The 18196-nt window shown below is 40.3% G+C and overlaps 1 protein-coding gene across 1 annotated transcript in view; it reads left to right on the forward strand.

Moving 5' to 3' along the window:
- Positions 1 to 18196, forward strand: part of LOC124795014 (sodium leak channel NALCN) — a 402332-nt gene that overhangs the window by 76949 nt on the left and 307187 nt on the right. Inside the window, exon 4 of the mRNA XM_047258779.1 lies at positions 17183 to 17368. Coding sequence (XP_047114735.1) covers positions 17183 to 17368 — 186 coding nt within the window. The remainder of the gene's footprint in view (positions 1 to 17182; positions 17369 to 18196) is intronic.

Raw genomic sequence — 18196 nt, forward strand, 5'->3', positions numbered from 1 at the left:
ACTGTAGATTAAAACTGAAGAAACTGCAAAAAGGTGGGAATTTAAGGAGATGGGACCTGGATAAAATGACTAAACCAGAGCTTGAACAGAGTTTCAGGGAGAGCATACAGGAACAATTGACAGGAATGTGGGAAGAAATACAGTAGAAGAGCAATGGGTAGCTTTGAGGGATGAAATAGTGAAGGCAGCAGAGGATCAAGTAGGTAAAAAGACAAGGGCTAGTAGAAACCCTTGGGTAACAGAAGAAATATTGAATTTAATTGATGAAAGGAGAAAATATAAAAATGCAATAAATGAAGCAGGCAAAAAGGAATACAAACGTCTCAAAAATGAGATCGACAGGAAGTGCAAAATGGCTAAGCAGGCATGGCTAGAGGACAAATGTAAGGATGTAGAGGCTTATCTCACTAGGGGTAAGATAGATGCTACCTACAGGAAAATTAAAGAGACCTTTGGAGATAGGAGAACCACTTGTATGAATATCAAGAGCTCAGATGGAAACCCAGTTCTAAGCAAAGAAGGGAAAGCAGAAAGGTGGAAGGAGTATATAGAGGGCCTATACAAGGGCGATGTACTTGAGGACAATATTATGGAAATGGAAGAGGATGTAGATGAAGATGAAATGGGATATATGATACTGCGTGAAGAATTTGACAGAGCACTGAAAGACCTGAGTCGAAACAAGGCCCCCGGAGTAGACAACACTCCATTAGAACTACTGACAGCCTTGGGAGAGCCAGTCCTGACAAAACTCTACCATCTGGTGAGCAAGATATATGAGACAGGCGAAATACCCTCAGACTTCAAGAAGAATATAATAATTCCAATCCCAAAGGAAGCAGGTGTTGACAGATGTGAAAATTACCGAACTATCAGTTTAATAAGTCACAGCTGCAAAATACTAACGCGAATTCTTTACAGACGAATGGAAAAACTGATAGAAGCCAACCTCGGGGAAGATCAATTTGGATTCCGTAGAAATGTTGGAACACGTGAGGGAATACTGACCCTACGACTTATCTTAGAAGAAAGATTAAGGAAAGACAAACCTACGTTTCTAGCATTTGTAGACTTAGAAAAAGCTTTTGACAATGTTGATTGGAATACTCTCTTTCAAATTCTGAAGGTGGCAGGGGTAAAATACAGGGAGCGAAAGGCTATTTACAATTTGTACAGAAAGCAGATGGCAGTCATAAGAGTCGAGGGACATGAAAGGGAAGCAGTGGTTGGGAAGGGAATGAGACAGGGTTGTAGCCTATCCCCGATGTTATTCAATCTCTATATTGAGCAAGCAATAAAGGAAACAAAAGAAAAATTTGGAGTAGGTATTAAAATCCATGGAGAAGAAATAAAAAGTTTGAGGTTCACCAATGACATTGCAATTCTGTCAGAGACAGCAAAGGACTTGGAAGAGCAGTTGAATGGAATGGACAGTGTCTTGAAAGGAGGGTATAAGATGAACATCAACAAAAGCAAAATGAGGATAATGGAATGTAGTCAAATTAAGTCAGGTGATGCTGAGGGAATTAGATTAGGAAATGAGACACTTAAAGTAGTAAAGGAGTTTTGCTATTTGGGGAGCAAAGTAACTGATGATGGTCGAAGTAGAGAGGGTATAAAATGTAGACTGGCAATGGGAAGGAAAGCGTTTCTGAAGAAGAAAAATTTGTTAACATCGAGTATATATTTAAATGTCAGGAAGTCATTTCTGAAAGTATTTGTATGGAGTGTAGCCATGTATGGAAGTGAAACGTGGACTATAAATAGTTTAGACAAGAAGAGAATAGAAGCTTTCGAAATGTGGTGCTACAGAAGAATGCTGAATATTAGATGGGTAGATCACGTAACTAATGAGGAAGTATTGAATAGGATTGGGGAGAAGAGGAGTTTGTGGCACAACTGACTAGAAGAAGGGATCGGTTGGTAGGACATGTTCTGAGACGTCGAGGGATCAGCAGTTTAGTATTGGAGGACAGCATGGAGGGTAAAAATCGTAGAGAGGGACCAAGAGATGAATACACTAAACAGATTCAGAAGGATGTAGGCTGCAGTAGGTACTGGGAGATGAAGAAGCTTGCACAGGATAGAGTAGCATGGAGAGCTGCATCAAACCAGTCTCGGGACTGAAGACCACAACAACAACAACAACAACAACAACAGCTTTTGTGCAATCAGTACTTTCTTTGTAAGTGATGAGGTTGCAGAAAATTATTCCATAAGGCATTACTGAGAAGAAATATGCAAAATGTGTCAGGCGGTGGATTCATTTGTTCCCAAGACTAACAACTGTACGAAGAGCAAAATAGCTGAATAAATTGTTTGAGAAGTTCAATAATCTGCTTCTTCCAGGACAAGTTTTTATCAATATGTACATCCAAAAATGTAGAGCTTTTACCATGCTTACTGACTACCAATCCTCTGTACATCAGTTGTTGGTATGACTCTAGTTGTTGCAGAGAACTGAGTATAGTGTGTTCTCTAAAAATTAAAAGAGAGTCCATTTCCAGAGAACTACTAAATAAATTTTTGAAAAACACCATTAACAATCTCTTCTGTTGATTTCTCTGTAATGGAATTTATCATCACACTAGTATTGTCTGCAAAAAGTACCAATTCTGCTTGTTGGATGTCAATTGGAAGGTCATTCACATATACAAGGAATAGGAGTGGACCCAGAATTGAATCTTTTGGGACTTCCTCTCTGATTTCTTCCCAGCACTAAAATTGTCTACCTTCCACTGTTGTTTGAACTTGCCAGCACAATCTTTCATGTTCTGTTTGTTAAGTATGACTCAAACCAGTTTTGTGTAAAGTCATTAGTTTCATAAAACTGAAGTTTTTCTTTGAATGTAAGATGATCTACCCAATCAAAAACCTCGGAAATATCACAGAAAACAGCAGCTGGCAATATTTTATTATCTAAGGCTTGTAATATTTAGTGGGTGAATGTGTGAATAGTATCCTCAGTTGATTAACTCTCCTGGAATCGAAACTGTGACAAGCTAAGAAAATTTTTTCTATTTAAAAGTGTGTTTCCTCTTGAGTACATTACTTTATCAGATATTTATAACGAAGATGTCAGTACTGAAATTTGCAGTATTGTTTATTTCCATTAATTTTGTCTCATGATCAGATAGTCCATCAACAGTTGTGTGCACCTTAATTGTTTCAGTCTGAAAACTGTCTATAACTTTTGTGCATGTGTGTGTGTGTGTGTGTGTGTGTGTGTGTGTGTGTGTGTGTGTGTGTGTGAAACTACACAAGGCAGAATTAAGGTATTGTTTATAGCAGCTTTTGTTGGTGTAAAAAAAGTCTCTCAAATGACAAATCATAAGTGTGGAGCACATTTTAAGGAAGATTTAAATAATATTGCGTGCCAACAAGCTGGCAAATGTTCAGGAATTGAAAACAACATTTTACTAAAGTAGAGGCCTTAGGAAGTGTCACTTTCTAAGGTTATGACGAGTTTGTGTGCTCTTGCTGAAGATTGCATTGTGAACAATAGTGGTAACCTGAAGGACATCACTTACGGATAATGACATAAATAACAAGTGGTATGAAGTGTTCTTTCAAGCTTTGTTCACTAATAGTATGTTGTTCTAACCCTTCATACTCAAGTATGAGGTTTGAAATTGGGCACTGGTTTTTCACAGTCTGTATAATTTTATGTTTCTCTCAGCTCTGGTGGGGGTTATATTTCCTGGAGGTGATATGGGCAAGTATGATATAATTTAAGTTGTGATGGGTGTGGTATGAGCACTGAACAGGTGGTAATACAGTTGTAGCTGTCAGTGTGTCCATGCAGGATGCTGATGGTATGACCAGAGAGATAGGGGTGGGTTGTCAGTGGCAAGGATGTCACCATGTCGAGGCCACACATGCCAGAGGGACATTGATCTGATCAAGGAAATGGCATCTGATAGGGGGCAGTGTGATTTATGTGAGCTGTTAATCCAAATTGTGTGATTGAAAGAGGTCTGAAAGGCATTGTGTTGTGCTCAGTGTATCTGATGTGACCTGCATGGGGTGTCATAGAGTTTAGTTGACCTGTGATAGATGTGTGACAGTCAGACGTCAAACCAGGAGAATGAAGCCAGTGGGATCGGTTTTGTTGTGTGAAGATCAGCAGCAGGCGGTTGCCAAGTTGCATGATGGTGAGTCATGTGGAAGAGACGAGGTGACAGCGTGGTGTACAGCCAGAGGGACATACCTGATGAAACCAGGGGCAAGGCAGCCAGAGGGCGAGGCAGGACATGTTGTTATTAGATGTGAGCTTCTCTGTATACCTGGGTGACAGTGCAGGTGCTGGATAGAGAGGAGAGTGCATGTGGTCAAATGTTAAGTTGCCATGACTGATCGATGGGACTGCGGCCAGTCTTGAGCTCCCACTCTCATTGCTATGACAGTTACCGTTCTTATGTTGCAGGAGCAACATGTTATTCATATGGAGTGCATACAATGCTGTACAGCAGTCAGTGCAGGATTTGTGAACCACCAAAAGCTCATCAGGTGATGAGGCACACTCCTTGAGTGTGCCAGCAGTGCTGTACAATTGTCTTCCTGGTGTTTGTCTTGAATGGTTGATGTACCAGGTAGGGTTGAGGGCATCGACGAAATGACATGGGCTGCAGCAACCTGTGTCAAAGGGCAGGAGCACAGCATGTTGTACAACCAGGGAGAAGTAGAAGTGGCATGAGAAGTCCACACCTAGGTCCAGTTAAATGATGTCATTAAGAGAGAATGTCCATTTGAGGGATGAGACAATGATGTTGTAGGGTCAGGGTCATGGATTAGTGCACTGTGATTACTGAGCAGGAAGCCTCATGCTGTTGCAGTGCTGTAGGTTCATCCTTTGTCAATGAGCTGTTTACTCGTGGAGGGTAGATGTCAGAAATGATGTCTGCTAAAAGGTGGTTTGTCTGACACTGTGACATATGGCTGCCAGCATTGTTGTCAACACCATAGTACATTGTCCATGATCAGTGAAATTTTCTTGATGTAACTGTTCATTAGTTGTCCATGAAGGCCATTGACCAGCGGTGGACAAATATGAATCTGAGCAGACAGAATGTTGCTGATGAGCCGTTGCTTGGTGTTTTTACAAGATGGTAACTGCAATGAGATTCCACAGTAAATCATTTGTTGCTTTCACTTGTTTGGCACTATCATTGCTAAGTTGAACCACAGTACTGAAGCGCATCACTTGCGCAATTGAGCACAGTAGGCAATCAAAAAATTGGTTGCGAAGCACTGAACTGTCCAGAAATGAAACCAGTGGCCTGGTGTGCACAGATTGCAATGTTGCAGTGTAGTATCCAGTTTTGTATGTATTTGGCGTAATTCACAGTCGTCACGGGTCATCAATGTGGAAGTTGTATGACAATAATTGAGATACAATGTGGTATGGAATGACGATAATCCTTTGTTGCACAAATATTTACACAATATAAGGTACATATTCTAAAATGAAGCTAAAGGAACAATTTAGCATAAACGTAAAAGAATTTGAGGCACTGAACACAACACTCAGGCTGTTGAGCGTACTGTACTACTGCACATTAAAGCTGCAAGCATAATCAATCTGTATCTCAGCCACTTTCCTGTCTTGCAGGCTAACACACTATTTAATATTGTGCAAGCAGGTCCTACACCTTTCACAATTTGTTGTAGATATTCTGATGTTTAACTTAAATCTGTCTACTCTGCAAACTCTAAGAAGTGCATGACAGCAGTACATCCCATTGTGCACGTTATATGTGATTTCTATCATTCCACTTGCATCTGGAATGTAGGAGGAATAACGACCTACACTATGTGATCAAAAGTATCCGGACACCTCCAAAAACATATATTTTTCATATTAGGTGCATTGTGCTGCCACCTACTGCCAGGTACTCCATATCAGCGACCTCAGTAATCATTAGACATCGCAAGAGAGCAGAATGGGGTGATCTGTGAAACTCACGGACTTCGAACATGGTCTGGTGATTGGGTGTCAATTGGGTCATACGTCTGTACGCTAGATTTCCACACTCCTAAACATCCGTAGGTTCATTGTTTCCGATGTGATAGTGAAGTGGAAATGTGAAGGGTCACTTACAGCACAAAAGCATACAGGCCGACCTTGTCTGTTGACTCATAGAGACCGCCGATTGTTGAAATGGGTCGTAATGTTTAATAGGCAGACGTCTATCCAGGAAATCCAAACGGCATCAGGATCCACTGCAAGTACTGTGACAATTAGGCAGGAAGTGAGAAAACTTGGATTTCATGGTCGAGCGGCTGCTCATAAGCCACACATCACACAGGTAAATGCCAAGCGATGCCTCGCTTGGTGTAAGAAGCATAAACATTGGACAATTGAACAGTGGAAAAAAGTTGTGTGAAGTTACGAATCACGGTACACAATGTGGTGATCCAATGGCAGAGTGTGGGTATGGCGAATGCCTGGTGAACGTCATCTGCCAGTGTGTGTAGTGCCAACAGTAAAATTCAGATGTGGTGGTGTTATGGTGTAGTCATGTTTTTCATGGAGGGGGCTTCCACCCCTTGTTGTTCTGCATGGTACTATCACAGCACAGGCCTACATTGATGTTTTAAGCACCTTCTTGCTTCCCACTGTTGAAGAGCAATTCAGGGATGGCAACTGCATCTTTCAACACAACATGATCAAGCACCTGTTCATAATGCACGGACTATGGCAGAGTGGTTGCACGACAATACCATCCCTGTAATGGAGTGGCCTGCACAGAGTCCTAACCTGATTCCTCTAGAACACCTTTGGTATGTTTTGGAATGCTGACTTTGTGCCAAGCCTCACCGACCAACGTCAATACCTCTCCTCAGTGCAGCATTCCATGAAGAAAGCCCATTCCCCAAGAAAACATCGAGCACCTGATTGTATGTATATCTGCGACAGAGGAAGCTGTCATCAAGGCTAAGGGTGGGCCAGCACCATATTGAATTCCTGCATTGCCGATGGAAGGCGCCACAAACTTTTAAGTCATTTTCAGCCAGGTGTCTGGATACTTTTGACCACATAGTGTAAATTACTCTCTGCATGCTGTAATTAGTCTTCCTATGGGAGTAATATGTATAGGGCTGCAATGTATTCCTAGATTCTCCTCTTAATACTGGTTATCAGAATTTTGTAAGTAGGCTTTTGTGGAGCAGTTGACATATAGCAGGTCTTGGGCTATCAGTTCATTTTTGCCAAATAATTATAGTAAACTTGAGTATGGAAAAAATTCCCAAAACTGCAGGCCTTCAATGTCATTTATCAGAAATCAAAATACAAAATTTTTCAAGAGAACTAGTGAATGAAAATTGTTATTAAATGTATAGAGAGATCAATGTTAAAGCAAAATGCTCCAAATTATGAGCATTGTTTGATCTGATGTTTGAAAAGAGATTTCCAAGAGCATCCAAATCAGTATCATTGGATCACAAAAATGAATAGATAACAGCAAGTATTAAGAATTCCTCCAAAAACCTTAAATACCCCACTTCAATGGAAAAAGAGCCGTAATGATCCATAGTAGTTAAATTTCTATCATAGGTACAAGAAAATTTATAGGAGGGTGCTGACTGCTGCATAAAAGTAATGTACAATACAAAATACTATACAATGCAGAGAATAAATGAAAAGCAAACAGGGATGTCATTAAAAAGGAAACAGGGAGAGATAAACAAAGATACAATAACATACTGATAAGGGAGAGGGTCAAATAACAAATATTCATCACCACTTAGAAAACTATGTGAATGTGCATATTTTCCAGTATTTCAGAGAAATTGCAACAAAAATTCTCAAAAGCAAATATAACACCTGTAAATAAGTATGTACTAAGTACAATGAAAGTACTACCAACTACATAGAATGAAATCAGTAAAACTGTACAAAATCTTTAAAATAAAAAGTTAGAGGGGTTAGATAAAGTACCAACAGGTGTGTTGAAACAAAGCAGAGTCCACAAGCTTCCTTAACAGACATAATTAAATGAACCATTCATATCAGGGAAATTTCCAGGGTATTTAAACAGGCAAATATTGTAGCCCTGCTACAGAAAGGAAATAGCCCATTTCTGCACTGTTGCTATTCTCAAAAATAATAGAATCATTAATGAAAGACAGATTACTAAATTACTTGATACAATACTGCCTTTTAAATAATCACAGTTTGGTTTACAAAGGTGTAGAAGCGCAACTTCTCCATGGCAAAATTCACAAAAGTGCTTCTTGAAGCCCTCAACAAAAATGACTATCACACACATATATTTTTAGATCTTTTGAAGGCCTTCGATACTATTGACCATAAGATTCCACTAAATAAGCTAGAAGCATTAAGAAAAAAAGAGCTGTAGCTAATGACTGGTTCTGGTCATACCTAGCAGATAGGGCACAAAGAGTAGAGACAACACTTATTTCAAAAAAGTTCAAACTTTTAATATGACACATATCAGAATCAAAATACATCAATATAGGAGTTCCTGAGAGTGGTATATTAGGACCACTACTTTCCCTGATATACATCAGTGACTTTCCCATTAGTGTTTGTCATAAGGAAAAAATTCTCTTTTTTGATGATAACAGTATTATAGTCACTGAGGAAACAAGAGAATTCCTTGCAGAGAAAGCAAATGAAACCCTCAAGGAGGCAACAAAGTGACACTGAATATAAAGAAAAAAATACCATGAATTGCAGTTTGAAAAGAGAAAATGACGGCTGTTAAATCAAATTTAGATGACACTTCTATACACTGCATAACAAACACAAAATTTTTAGGAATGAATGTTGATTCTCAGTAAAAGTGGTGTGAATAAAGAATGTTATCAGCGTGTTATGCCCTTAGAGTCCTTTCATCAGTAACAGCCAATATCTTGTAGTTGCATATTATTCATACAGGGCATCCAGTGAAGGAGTCCCTGATTGCAAAATCGATAAGAAATAACTCGAAAACTAAGATCAGGAGAAGTGCAACAAAATGTGTGTTTAATTTGAAGGCTGTAAGAATTTTTACACAGAAGTTTTGAAATATTTGAAAAGCTGTCAGTAGATAGTTCTGTACACTGTGCAGCTAGTACAGTATCAGCCTCCATAATTAAACTTTTCTTCCAAAAACTTCCATTATTAATCTTTTCAATCACATCACAATCTCTTCAAAATCACTCACAGTACAGAGGTGACAAATGAACAATGAAATTTGCCATCACATCATGTAGTATCAGTGGAAATGGATTCAGATGACCCACAGCTCGCCAGTTCAAGCTTGTCCAGTGTGGTGGTGTGGTTCTGGTAGACAGTGTCTTTCAGTGCGCCTCACAAAAAGTAGTCACAAGGAATCAAATCAGACAAATATTAAGGCCAGTCCATCTCTGTGCCAGTAGATTTTTGCTAATCCAATGCAAATAACTCCATTCCTGAAGTATCCATCAAAGAGCAAAACACCTGTTCACTGGAGTGTGGTCTGGTCTCATCTTGCATGAACCACCTGGTGTGTGGTTGATCCTTTAAGTGCTAGCTGTATGGTTATAAACTGTTCTAAACCAAAAGTAAAAAAAGGGCCATTAATGTTCCTGATGCACACCATAGCCCAAACAGTAGCTTTGGCAGAATACAGTGGGTTTGCTTCACATAAATGGGGAATTTCAGAATTCAGAAATTGCCAGTTTTGATTATTAATGACTCCATTCAGATGGAAGTATGCTTCTTCTATGAACAAAATGCTGCAATCTTCAAATCCTTCATTATCAGTCACTGTGAGGAACTAGTTCACTAAGCCAACCCTCTGTTGCATAACTTGTACAGGTATAGCAAGGTGGCTCTGGATTTTGAATTTAAACATGTGTAGGCTCTGTCTCAGCATTTTCTGCATACTAGAATGCTTCAAACAAATCTCTGCAGCATTTCTTCAGATGGAAACTGTGGTGGCATATTCAGGAATAACCACAGTTTGCCTGAGGCCAAAAATCCCTCTCAGATCATCAACCACACTCCCTGTCCATTGGAATTTGGTGAAGAGCTTGTGAATGGTTTTTGTATTGGGTCTTTTGTTAATGTGTCAACAGTGGAACTGGTGGTTCTGAGCTATAGTGCACTATTTATAGGCACTAAATATTGAGAATATAGACTGAAGCAGCAAGTGAAAATTTGTACCAAGGTCAGGAATCAAACCAGGGTCTCCTGCTTACTAGGCAAGTTCATTAACCATTAAGCCATCTTGGCACAGTGCTTCACACAACTGCACAGATTAGCCTGGCGTGCCTCCCTCCTCGATCCAAATTCCCACTGCCATCACAGTCTGCTTTAAATTCTCGCTACTCTAAATTGCCAGGATAATCTGTATAGTTGCATGAACTGCTGTGACAAGGTGACTTAGTATCTGACACACCTGTGTAATAAACTGGAGACCCAAGTTGGATTCCCGGCCTTGGTACAAATTTTCACTTGCTGCTTAAGACTGATACATAAAATCATAGTTGTATGAGTCCAGTAATGTCTTTGAAATTGGGTCATTTCATTTGTACTACATACTGAGATTACAGTGTCATTTGTTGGCTGCTTTTAGATTTATTTCTGTACAAAATTCTTATAGCTTTCTTAATAAACTTACCATTTGTTGTACTTGTCTGTTGACCTTAGTTTTCAAGATATTTAAATATGAAATCAGGCACTCCTTTGCTGAACACCCTGTATGCACACTCATTTCTTAGCTATGGAATTCTTTTTTGAGGAATAAACGCACAAAATATGAATACAGTTTTCAGACTACAGAAAAGGGCCAAATGAATAATAACCAAAACTAGTAGTAGAGCTCATTTTAAAGATGTGTTCAAAACACTGGGTATGATTATTTTAACTACAACATGTGAGTACATTTATAAATCAGTTGTACATGTCAAAAATAACATTGATAATTACTGCACAAACAGATCTGTCCATGGAACTTACATTTACCATGAAAGAGTAGATGTAAAACTCAAAACAGCACTTTCTACCAAGGAATAGAACTGTACAATAAATTGCCCAATGAGTTTAAAGAATTTAATGAAACAAAGTTATTGAAAAAGGCAGTTAAAAAGTGCCTGTTAAGCAGTACGTTCTGTATGTTGAAGGATTGCTTAGATAACACAGAGTAGGTGTTGGTAAAAAATGTAACACAAGTAAATAATAATAACGATAATAAAACAATGGAAACTTCCTCTAGGGACGTCAGCAGTGTAGGTAAATAAAGATTGCTACTTACCACAAAGAAGACACATTAACTGTAAACTGACACGCAGATTAAGCCAGAATGCAACTGTCACTTGGGATGACAGCAGCAAACTGGAGGGAGGGGGGGAATAGTAGTGTACATGATGGGGGAGACAGAGGAACGCTGTCTGGAACTGGAAGAGAGTGCAGGGACTAGAACACCAACAGGCACAGCATCCAGAGGTTGTAGGGCAGAGAGGTGGAGAAAAAAATACTAAAAAAGAGGAGAGCAGGGAAAGGTGAGCGAGTGCATTGGTAGAAGGTGACAAACAAAGGGGCTGGGAGACAAGATTTGGGAGAAAATGATAGGACAGAGAGGGTTAAAACTGTTGGGTCAAGGCTGTGGGAATAGTATGTTAGGATAGGTTGAGGCCAGGATGATTACAGGAGCGGAGAATGTGTTGTAAGGATAACTCCCATCTGCACGGTTCAGAAAAGCTAGTTGTGGAGAGGAGGATCCATATGAATCAGGGTTGTGAAGCAGCCACTGGAATCAAGCATGTTATGCTCAGCTGCTTATTTTGCCACAGGGTGGTCTACTTTGCTCTTTTCCATGGTTTGACATGGCCGTTCATCCTGGTGTACAGCTGGTTGGTTGTCATACAAAAATACACTCCTGGAAAATAAAAAACCAACATCATGCATTCATCGCCCCAGAAGCGGCAAATTTTATTGACACATTCTTGAGGATGTATACAACTCACGATCACACAGACAGAGCCATACGCATGTGAGTACAATCAACAGAGCATGCACAGTGTCAGCACTAATACTGTGTATGCCCTCCTTTTGCAGCAATGCAGGCTGCAATTCTCCCATGGAGATGATCTTAGATGTGCTGACTGTAGTCTTGGGCAATGGCCTGCCTTGCAATTTCCACCTGGTGCCTCAATTAGGGCAGAGTTCAGGCTGAACATGCTGACTGCACCCGATGACATTTCATCCAGTTCCAAACGTGCTTAATGGGGGACAGATCTGGGGATCATGCTGGCCAGGGTACTTGATATACACCTTCAAGAGCACATTGGGTGGCATCAGATGCATGTGAATGTGCATTGACCTATTGGGAAAGCACATCACCTTGTCGGTCCATGAACGGTGGCATGATGGTTGGGATGATGGTTTTAATGTACAGTGCACCATTCATTGTTCCCTCAATGATCACCAGAGGAGTACAGCCAGTGTAGGATATTGCTCCCTACACCATGATGCCGGGTATTGGCTATTTATGCCTCTGTCACATACACTCCTGATTTCCGCACTCATCTGCATGAGCATGTATGACTATCATTGGCACCAAGGCAGAAGTGACTCTCATCACTGAAAATGACAAGCCTCCATTCGTCCTTCCATAAACACCTATCATGACACCACTGGAGGCGGGCTGAACGATGTTGTGGCATGAGCAGAAGATGCCCTAATGATACTTGGGGCCGTAACCATGCTTCATGGAGAAAGTTGCGAAAGGTTCTTGCTGATACCTTTGGAGCAACGGTGCCCCTAAGTTGTGAAGTGACTGTGTGGTCCAATATGGCACTGTGTAGGATACAACAGTCTTGGCGTGCAACTGTGTGTTGCCGCTGTCCACACCAAGGTCGATGGGCATGTGCACCTTCTGCTGACCACTGGCAACATCATTGATGCCTTGTGGAGAACTCACGCCCCATGTGTTGCCCAATTCTGTGGTATATCCACTCAGACTCCCACAGGCCCACTATACACCCTCGCTCAAACTCCATCAATTGCCCAGATGGTTCACATACACACACAGTCGGAGCATACTAACAATGTTGCAGACACAGATGGAGCTCCCTACGCCAGGGCAAACTGGTTACCATTGGCTCTGGTGGTGACCAGCCGCTGCACAGCTAACAACATCCCACAGCCAATAATATGGTTCCTGGTGTGTCTGCAGTGCTGTGCATTTGGTCATTGCATGCACTGCACTTTCGTACTGTCCAGTGCAAGCATGGTGGGTCTTATTCACTTGCATCAATGTGTTCATTTTTCATTTTCCAGGAGTGTAGAAAGCTGTGCCATGGTTGCAACAGACCTGGTAAAAATGATGACTGCTTTCACCTAATGGGCTAAGATAATCCATTGACAGGACTGAAATAGGAAGTGTGTGTGTTTGTGGGGGAGGGGGTTGGGCCAGTCTAGCACAAGGATTTTCCACAGGAATATGACTTTGCAGCAATGGTTTCGGAATGGCATTGGGTTGGACTTGGACATTATGGAGGTTGAGTTGGTGATGGAGCACCACTTCAGGAAGGATAGGAAGGATCTTGAGAAGGATGTCCCTCATTTCAGGGTATGACAATAGGTAACCAAAGCCCTGGTGAACAATGTGGTGCAGGTGTTCCAGTCCAGGGTGGTACTAGGTGATGAAGGAGGCAGTCCTCTGTGGCCTGTTCTTGGGGATGGTGAGAGGATTGGGGGTGTGAGAGGAAATACCATGGGAGATGTTTTTGCAGACTAGGACTGTAGAATAGAGCCTGTCTGTGAAGGCCTTGGTGAGACCCTCAGCATACTGAGCAGGGGAGTTCTTCACTGAAGATACACTGTTCACAGGTGGCTAGGCTGTGTGGGAGGGATTTTTTGGTGTGAAAGGGATGACAGCTGTCAAAACGCACATGCTGTTGGTGATTGGTGAGTTTAAAGTGGACAGAGGTGTGGATGGAGCAATCAGAGAGGGGAGGTCAGTGTATAGGAAGGTGACATGCTGGGTTGGAGGACAACCAGGTGAAGTGGATGGGAGAGAAGTTGTTGAACTTATGAAGGAATGAAGGTAGGATGTCTTGGCCCTGAGGCGATATCTTCATTCCTTTACAACCTCAGGAGCTTCTCTCCCATCTGCTTCACTTGGTCCTCCCCAACCAAGTGTGCCACCGTCCTAGATGTTGACCTCCTCCCCTCTGATGGCTTCCTCTGCACCTCTGTGTAAAAATAGACCACCCTGTGGCACAACATGCAGCTGAGCATAACATGCTTGATTTCAATGATTCCTTTGCTACCCAAATCATCTGGATCCTCCTCTCCACCACCAGCTTTTCTGAATTGCGCAGATGGGAGATGTCCTAGCAACCCATTTTCTGCTCCTGTAATTATCCTGGACTCAACCTGCAGTAACATACTGTCCCCACAACCTCCATCCAACAGTTTCCACTCCTTCTGTCCTATCATCCATTCTCATCTCCCAGCCTCTTTGTTTGCCATCCTCATCATTGCACCCACCCATCTTTCCCTGCTCCTCTCGTTTTTGTTCCTTTTCTTCCCCACCTACTTGCTACACAAGCTCCTGATGCTGCACCTGTTGGCATTCTAGTAGCTACACATAGTGCTAGACAGTGTTCCTCTGCCCCCCCCCCCCCCCCCTCCATACACTACTATCTCTACCCCTACCCCTTGATAATGAAACATACATCATTTTGCACAATACTTTCACATTGTATTTTTCCCCATCTTCCCCCCTCCCCCTTTCCCTTTGGGAAAATCTCACTCTCGAAGCTATGCAGTATATAATACTAACACTTTGACACTTTGTCTTCGTTTGGTGCTCAACATCTTACTCGTTACTGAGAGGTGCTGACTCAGTTTTTCAGTCTACGAAATGGGAAGTTATGGTACACAGAATGGAAACAAAACATTGTTGCTATGGTTCTGACATCAGCTGACAGTATATTTAATCTTACAATTTGAAACATTGAGTGTAGAGTGTATGTAGTGTGTGCAGTGACAGGGAGCGAAAAATGAATGAACAATATAGCAGTAGTCTTTACATTGTTAATAACTTATTTGAAAAACAGTATTGTACACTAGGGATGAGATAGCACTGTTTTAAACAGACTGGCCTTGTATTCAGAAGGTTGGAGGCTCCAGTCTTCATCCGGCCATCCTGATTTAGGTTTTCTGTGGTTTCCCTAAATTAATTCAGACAAATGCCAGAATGGTTCCTACTAGCAAATGCCAAAATGGTTCCTACTATAAGGCCGTAGCCAGCTACCTGCCCGATCCTTCTGAAATTAGACCTGTACCTATGTAAATGCCTTTGTAGTTTAATTACGTTATTTTTGTTGTTTTCAAATTGCAATACCAAGACATGTCCAGTATCCTTGTAAAACTGATCTACAGATGAATAAAACTGCTGCTGCCATTACTACTACTGCTGCTACTACTACTACTACTACTACTACTACTACTGTCTGTAAGTATTACGCACTTCAGGTTTTTCAACATTTCTGTGACTCTTCCATGGGCCAAAAAAACTTTTTGCATCGCCCACCTTTATATGTGTTCAGTGTCCCCTTTTAGTCTTATTTGGTACGAGTTCCACACACCTGGACAATATTCTAGGCTGAGTCACTCAGCAGTTTTGTAACCAATCTGCTTTGTAGACTGATTGTATTTTCCCAGACCAAAGTCTGCCACCTGCTTTATCTACAACTGAACCTACAAGATTGTTCCATTTCATATTCACATATATTGGTATATCCAGATCATAGTTACCTGCAGGGAGAGTAATCTGGAGTACAGAGTTTTTATTCATTATAGAATTTTCATACACTTCTAGAAGTGATTTCCTATGATTCCTCTAAAACTCTCTTTAGCCAATTCTAGCATTACGTGGCTGATTGCAGTGACACATTTCGAAACTGACCAACTCATTACATAAAAAATGCAGTTTTAGAGCCTTGCCCCCCCTCCCCCTCCCCCTGCCCTTTAAATAAATTTCTTTAGAGACACACGTATTTGCATGAGTTGACTGTAGTCATGGTATATTGGATTCTGTGTTTTGTGAATTGCAGTTTCACATTTCTGAACATTTAAAGCACATTGCCAAGCTTTGGTATTATTTGAAATGTTATCAGCTTTTGACAATATAATTTTTCAGCTTTTACCAGGTAATACATTACTATAGATAACTGCATCAACTGCAAAAAGCCTGAGGTTGCTGTTAGTATTGTCGGCCAACTCATTAATGTACAACATGAAAAGCAGGGGTCGTAACACACTTCGTGACCCTTCATCCAAGAGTCAGTGCTGTTATAAATCCTGAATCCAGTCACAAATTTCAGTATCAATAAGAAATAAAGTTACTGACTTGGAGGCTGTTTCTATGACGGGCATATATACCAGTGTCACAAAAAATGCAGTGATTGATTGACAATCTAGTATTTAGAATAGCCATAGTGATTGCTTATGAGTGAAACATGTCATTATATCACAGTCTAAGTTATGCTATATTTTCATTAACTGACTGTTTGACAACACTGGGAGCGTCTCCACCAGGATATGAGTTACAGCATGATACTTCACTTTATCAGGGAATGGCACCATCCCCCCCTCCCCCCTCCCCCCCCCCCCCTCTCTCTCTCTCTCTCTCTCTCTCTCTCTCTCTCTCTCTCTCTCTCTCTCTCTCTCTCTCTCTCTAGCGGCATGCTATGGTACTACAGCACAGGGTTTTGATGTATACCAAGACTGCAGACATGCATCTGGAAACAAATAAACAAACAAACAAAATTTCAAATTGATAAGTGAGACTTCATGATACCCTTTATACACTGCTCAAGAGTTAAAACATTGCAGTCTCTTTCTTCATTAATTAACAAGTATTTTATGACTGTGTAGGTTTGATGATGAACTTATGTGGAAGAACTGCTAAGTAATTGATCCACTACTAAGTTAATAACATAGCCACTTAATTGTGAAATTATGACATTTTGTTGTTACACTTCCTGTTTTAATATTTGCTTATGTGTCAGCACAGAGACTGTAAACATTTGTTGATGTATTATTTTTTCCCTGTTTAACTACTGTAACAGCTTATTAATGTTTCTATATTGCAGATATCTTTCTTAATTTTAAGGTGTTTTACAGTTTGTCAGTTATTTCATACTAATATGTGCATTTCTTCACTTTATTTTGCAGCTTTGGGTTAGAAGGCTAATGAGGTTTTGTGCCTTATTAAGCCTTTTATCGGTCAGTTTGAACACTCCAAAAACATTTGAAAAGCATCCACCCCTTCAGTATGTGACCTTTTGCTGTGACCTCTTTGTAACTTTTTTGTTTACTGCAGAAATGATTGCCAAAATGCATATCCGAGGTATACTAAAGGTTAGTGGTATTGAAAACTTGCTTACTCAGTAAAACTGTGTTGTACCTCATACTATAAGATCCATTTGTGCTGTATCTGTCAGTTAATCTACTTGCATCACATCGTATCTTGTCATTTGGCCCTATTCTGTAATGGAAATCCTCCCTTATAATAAGGTATTTGTTTCTGTGTTTTGTGTGTGCATGCATCTTTTACAAAAATTGCTTGTGCGCAGTTAGAGAAGTAACAGCAATATGTAATTTTTGGTATATTGTTTTCTGATACAAAAACTGGTGCTGAAAATAGAAAAGTATCACCACAAATTTTATTCTCTGTAGAAATACTGACATAATTTGAATGCATGTGTCTTGGACATATATCAAAACTAAGTTTAAGAGTTTCTCAACTCCTCATAAACTACTTTAGTAATATATATAATGTTATTTATTTTGTGTCAGCACTTGGTGTTGACATGACATATATTTATTACCATATAGGAGGAAGTGTAATCTGCTATGCAAAATAAGCTCGATAAAACATAATTTATTACTTTATATTGTTGTGTTTGCAGTTCTTGAAAAAGTGTAATCCCAAATAACTATAGCTTTTTACACAATTAAAGAAAAATGTTATTAAATCATAATATCTTAATTTGTCAATAAATTTAGTGAAACTGTAATTTGAACAGTGTAACATTCACCATACAATTGTTTCATTTTTCTTTTCTAAACAAGCAAAAGCAGAATAAATTGCATTGATTTTCATTATGAAATAATTGTGCTTTTCTTTTGTATATTAATGTGCTATAAATCTTTGTCCGTGATGTCTTTGTGTTTTACTAAACTATT

The sequence above is a fragment of the Schistocerca piceifrons genome, chromosome 1 (assembly GCF_021461385.2).
Source record: "Schistocerca piceifrons isolate TAMUIC-IGC-003096 chromosome 1, iqSchPice1.1, whole genome shotgun sequence".
Classification (NCBI taxonomy): domain Eukaryota; kingdom Metazoa; phylum Arthropoda; class Insecta; order Orthoptera; family Acrididae; genus Schistocerca; species Schistocerca piceifrons.